The 12,407-nt window shown below is 42.1% G+C and overlaps 1 protein-coding gene across 1 annotated transcript in view; it reads left to right on the forward strand.

The window, feature by feature from the left end:
• LOC115364984 (transmembrane protein 132C) overlaps positions 1-12,407 on the forward strand; it is a 359,390-nt gene that overhangs the window by 291,614 nt on the left and 55,369 nt on the right. Inside the window, exon 9 of the mRNA XM_030059694.1 lies at positions 1,670-1,813. Coding sequence (XP_029915554.1) covers positions 1,670-1,813 — 144 coding nt within the window. The remainder of the gene's footprint in view (positions 1-1,669; positions 1,814-12,407) is intronic.

The following is a 12,407-nucleotide window of genomic DNA, read 5'->3' on the forward strand; positions in this document are numbered from 1 at the left end:
GTGCAGCAGTGCACGAGGTTTAATACTTTACTTATTACTTATTATTCTGCAAAGTAGTGAGTAACTGCAGCCATCAGGTGAATGCAGAGTACAATATTTCCTGTTGAATTAGTGCGGTAAAGCCATTCTTAGGCTGGCCCTGAAACCTGTTGAACTGATTGTCATGATATTTGGTGGGCACATTTATGCTCCCCTGTGAATAAACCCTGCCAGTTTTGGTGACCTCATGACATTTCCTCTACTGCCACCCACAGGCCAAACCTTTGTCTTGCACACAACATATCTCTAAATGCAATGGACAGTTTCACAAGTAATTTTCTTAGTGTGCCCATGCTCCCTGAGGAATGAACCCTATCAAACTGGGTGTCACCATAACCTTTCTGCTTTTGCCACCATTAAACCAAAACGTCAAATTTGATATCTTACAATTTATTGCGTGGATTGCCATGAATTTTTAGAAAGCACATTCATGCTACCCTGAGGATGAACCTTGTCAATTTTGATGACTTCTCTAGTGCCACACTCAGGCCAAAATGTGCATCCCCCATGACCGGGGAACCAGCACTTGTTTAGTAAAACAGTGGAACAACAGGAAAACAGCAAAGTGGACACAAAGACGCAGAGGAAGTAACAAAGGGGTCAGAATAGTAAAATATTCCCATTTTCAAATTAAAAGAAGCTTTACCTGTAAGGCTGTCCAAAGTTGACAAAATTGCCAAAATAGTTTGTGCTATATCAGAACATTATTACGCAAAAGAAAATTACATGATTAGCTTGGTGATATGGCAATAACAACCAACTGAATAACTTATTAAGTCTCTGATAATTACAATAATTTTATTCCAGAATTATCACTTTTACTGTGTGTGCAGACTAAATGTGAAATGAATGTTTCGAGCGATGCGATCACATACAAAGTCAATGCAAAAAAATTACTAGACGTGAATTTTCACCAGGTGCCACGAATGACATAAATATACGCGATGTGAATGACATGAATATGCAAAATTTGCATATTTGCGTTGATGCATTTTTCAGCTCGAACAAAAAATTCAAGGCCATATCTGTGCGAGTCTGTAAGGCAAAACTTCGCTTCATGTTTGCTTTGTACACGCCATTAGTGTCAATTTCTCTTTTAGTCATTGAAATGAGTTTTTCATATGAAGTCAAAGCACGCCTGTCACTGTCCCCGTCCCTCCGATCTCCTGCTTACTAACACATACTGAGCAGCGAGGCCGATTCATTTCTGACGGCGGGTCGTGGTCACTGGTGGGAAATCTCGCCCGCTAACAGGAAGCAACCAATTGAAACTAAAGAGCAAAATGCGCAACTGTGCCTGAACAGCCAGAAGCGAGCGCTCTGCTGAGAGGGTGGAAAACGCTTCCCCTTTTTATTGAAAATGATATTTCTTTGCCTCTCTTGTCCCTTTGGTATAAAGCAATCACAGACTGTCTGCATTAGTAAACATCAGTGTGCTCTCTGCTGTTTACTAACATCACATTACAGGAATTCTGGATATTGAAGGCCTCAAAATTCAAACAGTTGCCTCTTGCCAGCGTCAGTGCCCGATCATCGGGTAGTACAGCCCTAATGGGAAGAAACTGGGGAATTTAAGAATGCAGTTCTCTAAGAAAAATGCCCCTCTCTCTCTCTCTCTCTCTCTCTGCAGGACACGGAGGTGGTGAACACGGCCATTCTTACAGGTCGCCGTGTCGCCGTACCCATCAAACTGGTTACCGTGGAAACCGATGGGCGGGTGAGGGAGGTGGACGACTCGGTTACCTGCAGCTCAGTAGACGTGGATGTGGTCAAGGTGCGTGCACACAATCACACACACACACACACACTCAGTTGTACTGTCTCTTTCACACAAACACACTTTCTGTCACAGATATACACATGTCTGTGTCTGGTACCTTGTCAAGCCAGGATGTTATGTGTGTAATTAGGAGGCTGATGTGGGAATTTTAAATGATTAAATCGTTACAGATCTGATAATTAATAACAAAGATATATAACAAGTAATGGCAGCCTGTGTATTGTATATGACTGCTCATTCACACACACATATCTAACGGGATGCTATCTCCTTGTTTATTAGCAGATTCAATTTTTGAAAGGTGTGTTCTCTATTTTAGAAAAGCTCAGATACATTATCGCTGTTACAAAAATTCCCCACAACCTATAATCATAACAATTTTGATAATAACAGTAATGATAATTGGCTTATAATTTGCATAATAATTTGCTTTTTAAAACATCAAAGTATGTTATACCTCTCAAATTCAGAAAAGGAATGATTTTGCGGTCATAGTGGATTGCATGTTATTGATCGACAACACTTGTGTGGGTGCTGTGTTATGGTCATTTTCACATTTGAACAAGCAAATTATTGCACAATTTAGCTATAATTAGTGCTGGCTGTTCAGTGAGAAAACATCAAGTCACACTCCATGGCGACTTCTGGTAGCTTCTTGTTGCTTTGTTTTAATTATACGCCACATAACCTAAAACAGACCTTTTCTGAATTGTTAGGCTCTATTGTTCATTTTCAGCTTGTATCTGATCCACCAAGCAACACTTTTTTTTCAAGAAAACCTCAGCTTTTAAAATTGATGTGCGCCCGTCTCTACCGCTGTGCATTTTGGAGGAAAAACATGAATGAAAAAGAGGGAAACCAGTTTTTAAAGTTGATATTGTATACCAATAAACCCCGCTTTGTGGACTGGCTGTCTCAAGTTTTGTTCTGTGAGGTGAAAATTCAGATTGAGACAGCATGAGTAAGAGCTTAAGAAATAATGGGAGAGACAGAGAGTGTGAAATTGAAGGAATAGATAGAAAATCCCAACAAAGCAAGGCAGCAAACTGTAGGCGTTTCACACAGCGAGAAATCCAACTTATCTTCATGTATCTTGGTGGATTTGTGTCGTTCTCTAATTTGCTCTGTATAACCAAGAACAGTGAGTCTTTTATCACTGTGTGTGGGGCTTTTTTTTTTTTTTTTTATCTCTCTGTCTCTGCTAGGCTGTTGTTGTGTGCATGGAAATAGATCAAAATAGTTGAAAGGTGAGGATATTGCAGTTGTTAAACTGTAAAGAGGAAAGGCTTCTTGCTTTGGTTTGGCATTGGAAATTGAATATGCTTGATAAGGTGTAAAGAGTGAACAAGGGATAGTTACGTCAGATCCCACTGGCCGGTCAAGTCAAGCAGAAATAAACAATCAAGTGAAGTTGGACTTAGCAAAGTAGGACAGAATTAAAGAAAAGACCATGAATACATGCATGGTTAAACAAACTACATTCTGTAACTGTTTGGGAAAAGCTTTGGTCTCTTTTCAGTCACCAGAATTCATGAGAAATAGTCTGGTAATAAGTTTTCTTGGATCTATTTAAAGGGATACTTAACCCATTTTGAAAAAAAAAGGGGGTGAAGCATGCCCTAATGTGTAATGCTGGCCTAAATGAAGAGAATATTAGAGCCGACCTCCAGTTTGACATTTTCCAGCTTTCCAAAGTGCAAGACTTTAATTGTCTAGAAAAAAATGTCTTAAACCAATTTACCTGTATTTAATCATCAAATCCAGTGAAGTGATTACTTATTGGCCCTTCACACTATTATCTACAAAAGCAACATAAGCGAAAGGGATTCAACTATTTCCAATGGCAGTCAGCGAAACGTGATAACACCAGCAACAGCAACACACAGCAAAGCGACTAGGGAAGTCGGCTTTATGCAAATGAACCATGTGTCGTGTGTGACGTGCAGGCGCAACGATTCAAAATAACCAATCAGAGCACTTGTCTGTGAGTCCAGCGACACAAACACAACACACAACCAGATTCGAGCTGAATAAGTAAATGCCGGTTACACACAGACCTGCCTGCAAGTGACAGGCTCGTGGCTTTTGTAGTTAATAGTGTGAACAGCCACTAACATTACTGTAATATTTCTTGTTCTAATAATGATGAAAACTGACATTTTATCTGTAAAGGCTGCATATATTACACTGTGCCGAACACATACGGAGCAAAGATGACAGAGGAAACTGCGCAGGTCACCTTTCATCACAGTCTGCATTTCAGTATCAAAATGAGTCCTCGTCACTTTATTGGATTTGACTGAAATACAAATGGCTACAAACTGAACGGTGGAAAAAGATGAACAAGCAGGTATAACAGACCTACCTGAGATGCACCAGTTGTTCTGAATCTCTGTGATTTTCTGTTGTGCTGAAGGCTGAACTTTCACTAAATTATACGTTTTTTTCCCCCCTTTTTTGGCAACTTTAATTGAATTGCTGTTGGAATATTCATCGTTTGAAACATACTTAGGCCTATCATCGAAATTAAAAACATGATAATAATTTTGTATTTTACAAATACATTCGCTTCATATTCCATAAATAATCTTACAACCCCCTGCTGTGTTCCGACTCTGATGGCTGAAAACCATCAGCTTAAAACTCCATTAAAACTAATTGTCACTCAGCGTGAATAGGCAAAAGCAATCAATGCTGCTGGAGTATTTATAGTATTTCATGTCTGCTCAGAAATTGCTTCATTTTTCTGGCATTTTACTGCCATTAAACTTCAAAACCATTTGAGTCCAAAAAATCGAACACACCTCTCCCCTGGCGCTGAGTCACAAATGGAGGTAATTTCCTTCACCACGTCAAGGCTTAAGGTGCACTGCACTTGAGTCACTGAGGATTTGATTCCTGCTCCTAAACTTTGATGCATATCATCACTTTTTTTTGCCATGTTTTTTCTCCTTCTGTAATCATTTCTGCTCACCTCCAGCATGCAGTAATGCAATAATATGTGATACTTCATTGATTCCTGCAAAGAAATTATGTCAAAGTCCGGCTATAGTGCAGCACCCTTGCAGCTGGTAGGGACCCGGTGTCTGTCTCTCTGAAAAAGGAGGCCACCCCACTGCCTTAACTAAGAACTACTTAATTATTAAAAGAAATACCCTCCTAAAAATTATTTTTAAAGAGTCGGTATCAAAGCCAGGGACGAAGGATTGATTTGTCTGCGTCCCCTCCATCTGGCCCCGGGCCCCAAGTAAAATGCACCCTTGCTGTGACAGTTTCAATATGAAGCTAATTTCCTGGTACAAGCCGACAGGAGTGGTGCTGTTTAAATACGATCAATAACAACACAGTGGAAATGGAAAGAACTCATTCAGATGGATGTAAAGCTAGAACTGTGTGTGTGTGCATGTGTGTGTGCTTATATATGCATTTGTGTGTGTATATGTGTGTGTGTGTGTCTCTGCATGTGAGTGTGAGCATGCACACACACACGCACACACACACACACACTGCATGCTGCTTGATAGTGCTCTTTCCTACAGACAGCAAAATATTGGCAGATAATTCACGCCAAATGAAGAGCAGTGAAGTCAGCACTTTCGTTTGGTATCTCATCAAACTAATGTTTAAATTGTAAGCGCCCTGCAGAAAACCTAACGTAACTCCAATTTAAACCTTTTTTTTTTTTTTTTCTGTAATCAAAAGCTGAATTGTAAGCTGTGCGAGCCAGACACCAAACCCTGCCAGAGTTAGTGTTTCCATTCCCTGCATAATTTGATACTTTATCGATCCCTGTTGGTTAAAGCCCAAGACCAGGGTTGCCAGGTCTGTGAGACAAAAGCAGCCAAACAGCAACTCAAAACCAGCCCAAAACCCGCCCAACCGGGTATAAAAAGGGCCCAAAAATCAGCCCAATACCAGAACTCAAAATATGCCCATAAAAATCCATATATGTTGCTTTTAAAGTCCAACAGCATTGCTATAATTGCAAAATGCACTATAATATCTATAAAATAACACCATAAACATTAAAGGCAATTTCCCAAAACAGTTCTTTCACCTATTTAATTTACAGTATATCCGAACTTAAAATATAATATGGGATACCTTACTTCAGCTGAGTGGTGCTGATGATGTGATTGGACATGTGCTGAGTGGCCTCACACAGCATTGGCATATTATTTGTCTGTGGAGCAGGTGACATATGTGGATAGTTTATATGCTGATCTGGCCCGGAGTCAGTTTGACAGGATTTGGGTATAAACATTGGTCATTCAAAATATGAATCTTTATTCATGTCTGCCCAAGCTCAACCCGCGGACAAAATTTGTTACCCGCGGCAACACTTAAAAAGTAGCCCAATTTGGCGGAAAAAACGCGGACTTAGCAACCCTGCCCAAGACACACCACGCAGACCTCCGATAACTAGCGCTGACCGAGACTGAGGGTCCCATCGCTTTGTGTCTCCTGCTAAAAGCTGTCCGTGAACACACCACACAGACTACAGCTGACGGTCGACAAGCAGCCAATCAGGAAGCTCCTGTCACCAGCAGCCACCTCTTCAACGCGCTGAATCGGCGGGGAAGCCGGGCCGGGTGTGGGGCACAGCACAAAAACTACAGGCTATTGTCGAACACAGGCTGCCAGCGAGCGCCGACTGTCAGCTCGGTGTGTCGGGCTTGTTTTGGCTCCCACCTGCTCAGGGAGGTCAAACTGCACATGAGGCTTCGTTGCAGGACTTTGCAGGGAACCATTTACCCTCTTCAAGAGCATTTCGGCAGGACCGATGTTTGCTGACATGGAGGCTTCAACTTGGGTTCTCAGGTCAAGTCAGACACTGTTAAAGCCGGTTCAGCGTTGTCATTTTACAGTGGTGACTGTCATGGTTTAATTTTTTACCGTCCTGCCTTTTATTCTCTCATCATTTTATGCCGTTTTTTTTCTTGTGGAGTTTGAAAAGATCTTTGGTCCACTTGGTGTCATTTTTGAAAGTGCTATAGAAATAAATTTGACTTGACTTGATAAAAATACCAAATTACCACCACATCCTGCTCCCCTAAATGCACCATACAGACACGGTATACAGTATGTGTACAGCTCAAAGGCGAGATTATCCCACTGTGGCCGTCCATATAAAACATTTACATATTCACATATTGTAAGGTGCTCCGGATGAAAGCATCCACCAACTGGCACGTGTGTGTGCAAATGTTTTATGAACCTTTGACAAAGCCAAGCTGTTAATATGTAAATTGTCATACTCAAATTGTCAAGTGCATAGGGGGGAAATGGAAAAATCGACCTGTTCAAGAGAAAAAATAAATAAATAAATAAATAAATAAGCACACTGAGCACCAGGCTGTGACAGCCTCTGAACCGCAGCACAGTACGAACTCACACTGTATGTGCATAAGCTGTTCGGAAACCGTAAGCCTTCCTTTGTGCAGATAGTGTTTGTTTGTGTGTGTGTGTGTGTGTGTGTGTGTGTGTGTATGCATGTGTATGACAGAGACACATAGGGAGACTGAGAGAGGGAATGTGATGATTGACTGTTAGTAAACCTTTGTTGTTTGTTGACAGCTGATCTGACAGGCATTCCTCTCCTTCATATCCTCTCTCTCTCTCTCTCTCTCTCACTCTCTGTCTCCCTCTCTCTCTCTCTCACACACACACACACACACACGCACAGACAGCTGTATGACAATGGCACCCATGGGGTACAGCTCCAGGTAGTTGTTGCTGTCAGAGAGTCAGTTTGACACATCTGAAGTATAATCCAGAGTCTGAGTGGCTATGAAGCACACACACACACACTCTCGTTGTATAACTGGCTGTAGACCACTGAAGACTGTTTGTCTTTGAAGCCCGGTCTCAATGGAGCAGCATGCTGTTTGAGCAGTGGGCAGACCTATTAATGCAAATCTAATTCTGGTAAAAGCAGAGTTAGCAAGATGCTCACCTCGGTTGGTTTTTCAAATTCAGTTATAGTTTCCAGCCCTGCATGACAATAAAAATAATTAAGTGGGTAGAGAAAATGAATGAATTTATGAGTGAATGAATGTTTTTTTGTGGAATTGCTGGAGTATTTCTGCCCTTTGGCTGCATCTCCAAAATGACATTTTTGGTAAAATCAACTTTTGCTGTCTTTTCAGCCATACAGAGTTTTGACTAGAGGTTTGTGTTACAGTATCCTAATTTAATTTGTTCAGGTAACACTTAAGATAGTATTACTGTAACATAGCTGCAGGCTAAATACCCAAGGGGAGTGCTGCTCCCCTTGGACTGTGCTGCTACAGATATATGCATTGCAGAACTTTAACTTTTTGCTGCATGTTTACTGAACTACAGCCACTACTGCTGCACCTTGCCTACATTTCGCAGAGGAATTGTTTTGAAATTGCCTTTTGGGAAAATACAGGTACTTGAACATGAGCCAGTTCTAGTTACTGTTTTTATTTCCGTCGACTTCAGCTGACTGACAACACATTTAACAAAGCAAGTAGGTTAATCTAATGCTACAACATTTTATTAATGTTTACACATTTATTTATTTACATATTTGTAGAACTTGAGCAACTTTATTTTTACTCATTATTTGGTTAGGCGTGTGGCCTAGTTCCCCAAAACATAGCTGTATTCCCTTCTCATGTGTCGTCATTCCCTCAAGCTCCTGTTGAATCTAACAGCAAAATGCTTCTACTTGAACATGGGTTTAAACACTGCAGCTACCAGCTCTAACCATCAGACACTTGATTGATGCATAAGGTGCCCACAGGCTCCTGTTGGGTCCTGTGGGTCCCACATGCTGAATAGGGACTAAAAAGTCAACTGGAACTGGACCCCAGTTGCATGAAAGAGCCAACGTTTCTGCTTTTTAGTGCCTCAGACTTCCCAAAAGGTTTGGCGCTCTTGCGGTAGCATTCAAGGAAGGAGTATAAATGTACGGAGGAGCTTTCACACTGGCTGAACACACAGCCGAACGGAGCACAAGATGAAATGAGTGTTTGGGCTTGTCAGTGACTGCAGAGTACTTCTGGATCTCATATTGAGAATACAGAGAATACACTGCAGTTCTTGTCGCTCACTGTCGCCCATTTATCCTTGACAATGACATAACCAGCAACGCTGTACTACATGGACTTGATAATAGTTTTCCTCCTCTCCCCTTCACTCATTCTCAGTCTCTCTGTTGATGTAAACAAAATTGTTAAGGTCCCCCGATCATTTGTTATGCTAGGCGTGTGTGTGTGTGTGTGTGTGTGATTTTTTTTTTCCCCCCACTGTTGACACAGCACTATGCATGCGTCACTTGTGGCAGTATACTTGTAGGGGACAAATAGGGGACAAATAAAAGCACACACATGCACAAGTTAGCGGCATCATCCTCACCTCACGTCAGCCTCTCTTTCAGTCACTCGGCAAAGGGTAGAGGAGAGATGAAGGAAGACGGGAAGGAGAGAAAGAAAGGGGACCATAGAGAGAGGGAATGTAAGAGTGGTGAAAAGAAGAAGAGGAGTGGATTGATTTGAAGGGAGAGCAAACGAGAGCGGACAGGGAGAGATGATGTGAGAGAAGGAGGGGAGGAGAGGGAATGAAAGGCCATGCCCATGCTAAGCTGGGTAAATTCCCATTTCGCCGTTCCATTTCCACAACACTACACTAGCTTCTTCACTTGCATTTGCACACAACAAGTGAACAACTGACACACCCCAAAATGTTTAAAGTCCTTTTGAGCATATGTGCATCAAGTGCACACATGCTGCAAACACTTAATACTAGACAACAGGCTTTTCAAAGGTTGCACTTTAAAATGTACCAGGTGTAGCGTGGTCAGAGACTGACACAGCAATGAGATGTCAGAGGGAAGGAGATGAGAGGATGACTAAGGAGGGAGGAGTTGAAAAGGGAGGAGGGGCAGGACAGGAGGCGGATGAAAGTGAAAGTAGAGGGAAGGAAGGCAAGAGAGGGAACCTGAACACACGGAGATGGAAGGGAAAAAAAAAAAAAACGGTATGAAAGATGCATCTCTTCCACTGACAGACACGGTGCAGGTCACATCGCTGTGCTTGTCCAGTGCCCGGCTCGACCCTTCTGATCATCAGCCTGACAGCCGAGCGAATGATGATGTCATGATTACAGATGTGGGCAATCTTTAGTGCATCATCCAGGGCCTCTTTTCATGTGTTCTTGCTTCTTCCTTCCTTTCTTTCTTTCTTTCTTTCTTTCTTTCTTTCTTTCTTTCTCTTTTTTCAAACATTAGTAGTCTATTATTTCGTCTGAAGTTCAAGTAATACCAGCTTTCTCCGCTGACGTCTAATTTCCTCCTACACCTTCAATTTCCGTTTTCCGTGAGCTTTCCAAATGCTCCTGGATTTTTCTGCCGCACCACGTTGCCAAAGGGGTCGCCGTGCTCAAGAGACACAAATGGTTTCGAGAGTCCCTTCTCCCAAAACCCTCCTTCCTACCTACTTTGTGTAAGTTTTTAAAGACTTGTTCAACTTGTGTAGACAAAATGACCTCACTTTTTGGCCCCTTATGTCACTGGTTGCTTGGTTCAGGACCAACAAGTCTGGAACCAATGAAGAGGGCTGAAAATAAAAGGCCCAGAATAAACTGACATGGGTTACATCCAGCCATGTGCATTAAAAATACAGCACCTAAATACTTAATTAATCATTTCTCATTAGTAAGAGACAATCACGTTTAGTTTACAAGAGGCAACCCGACAGACTTTGTGCCTTTTCCATTAAATAGACCAATTCTCTGTGATTTTTAATGTATGTTATGACTGAAGCACAGTGTTATATGGGTTATATGGGTTTTTTAAACACCAAAAAAATTAATTCATGTATTCATATTTAGCTTTTTTGAGACGGCAAGTGTGCCAGCTTCCCTGTTTGAGTACCAGTGGCTGTGGAAATATTCATCAAGGGTTACAGTTTGGCGCCAGCATGAAGTGAAAGGTAGAAAGAGAGAGAGAGAGAGAAGGAAAAAAGAGAGCGAGGACATGAGTTCGGGGAAGGAAGTGTGTGTGTGTGTGTGTGTGTGTGTGTGTGTGTGCAGGGCTTGGTTTTTCAAGTCATCAACAAGCAACAAGCTTGCTGATGACTTGAAAAAACAAACAAACTTGTCAGGGGACAAAATCCCATCGGCTTAACACTCAGATCCCTGGCAGGTTAACATGTTTGCATTAACACACACACACACGCACACACACACACACACACACACACACACACACACACACACACACACACACACACACACACACGCACACACACAAATACATAAACTGCTGTACACATATGCTGATTACACTATTGTCTTACATACACACTCATATGTACAGAACAGAGCACACACACCTGCTCTCTTCTCATCTCACTTTCTTGTGAGCACACACACACACACACACACACACACACACATACACACACTCACAAGCGCGCACACATCATCTCACAGACACACCCAGGGGGTTTGAACGGTAATTGGTTCTTGTGAAGATTCCTTTAGTGATGTCGTCGGTAATTGAATTTGACAAAGAGGAAGACAAAAAGGCAAGGGGGAGAGAAGAGTGTGAGAGTGAGTGTGTGTGTGTGTGTGTGTGTGTGTGTGTGTGTGTGTGCGTGCGTGTGCGTGTGTGTGTGCATGTTCGAGGGAGAGTGCAAGTGTGTATTTCTGTGCGAGTGTGAGGACAGAAACAAAGCGGATTAGGAATTGATCTGTGTGCCATTTAATGAACCAGCCACGGAGTTTGACACGCTTCTGCATGATCCCATACAAACACACACACACACACATGCACACACACACGCGCACACACACACACATACACACACTGTCCTTGGAAAGGCGTCCCTGTGTGTGTACGTCTACCCTTGTCAGGACATTTAGTGATATTTGATGAGGAATATAAAAATATATCCTTCAAAGTGAGGACATCAGAAAGAGGAGGGACCATTTGTTATAGATTGCTGTAGATTTTTCACTTTGTATTTACGTTCTTGACTTTTAGCTGGCACGCTTACCAAGAGCGCCTGACAGTGCAGTGAGTGGGCAGATAGGTAGAGGTCTAGTGCCTTTATGCTGATGCTTCGACAAAACACGTGAGTGTCGATGGACACATAGTAGCTACTGCAGAAATCGAATCCATGACCTTTTTGTTCACGGGGGTGAAGAGATGGGGAGTGAACAAATGTTAGCATTGCTATACCCTTGTTTTAATGCCTGTACAGATGGTTGAGCTATAGGGGCAAGCTTAAAGGATAATTATCTTCTTTTTAAATCTCTAAACAGAGGCTCAGCAGTCCATAAAATAAATGATCGAGTCTGTGAAAATGTCACGCTTTTGTCAACCAAGAACTTCAGCTGGCTTCTGTGATTTGTTCCGTTCATTGAGGCTTTTCATCATTTAGTAACTTGCGCATATCACAATATGCTATTCAAGGAATGTTGCAGTGCTTAGTCATAATTTGTGGTGAGCAGACATCTCTCAGTTTGTCTCCGAAGGTCGAGCAACGCTCGAGCTACTGAAGCACGTCGCATTCACAAAAAGAGAGCAGGAGAACTTTGAAAAGGAAGCGAGGCT

Source organism: Myripristis murdjan, chromosome 9 (genome assembly GCF_902150065.1).
Source record: "Myripristis murdjan chromosome 9, fMyrMur1.1, whole genome shotgun sequence".
Lineage (NCBI taxonomy): Eukaryota > Metazoa > Chordata > Actinopteri > Holocentriformes > Holocentridae > Myripristis > Myripristis murdjan.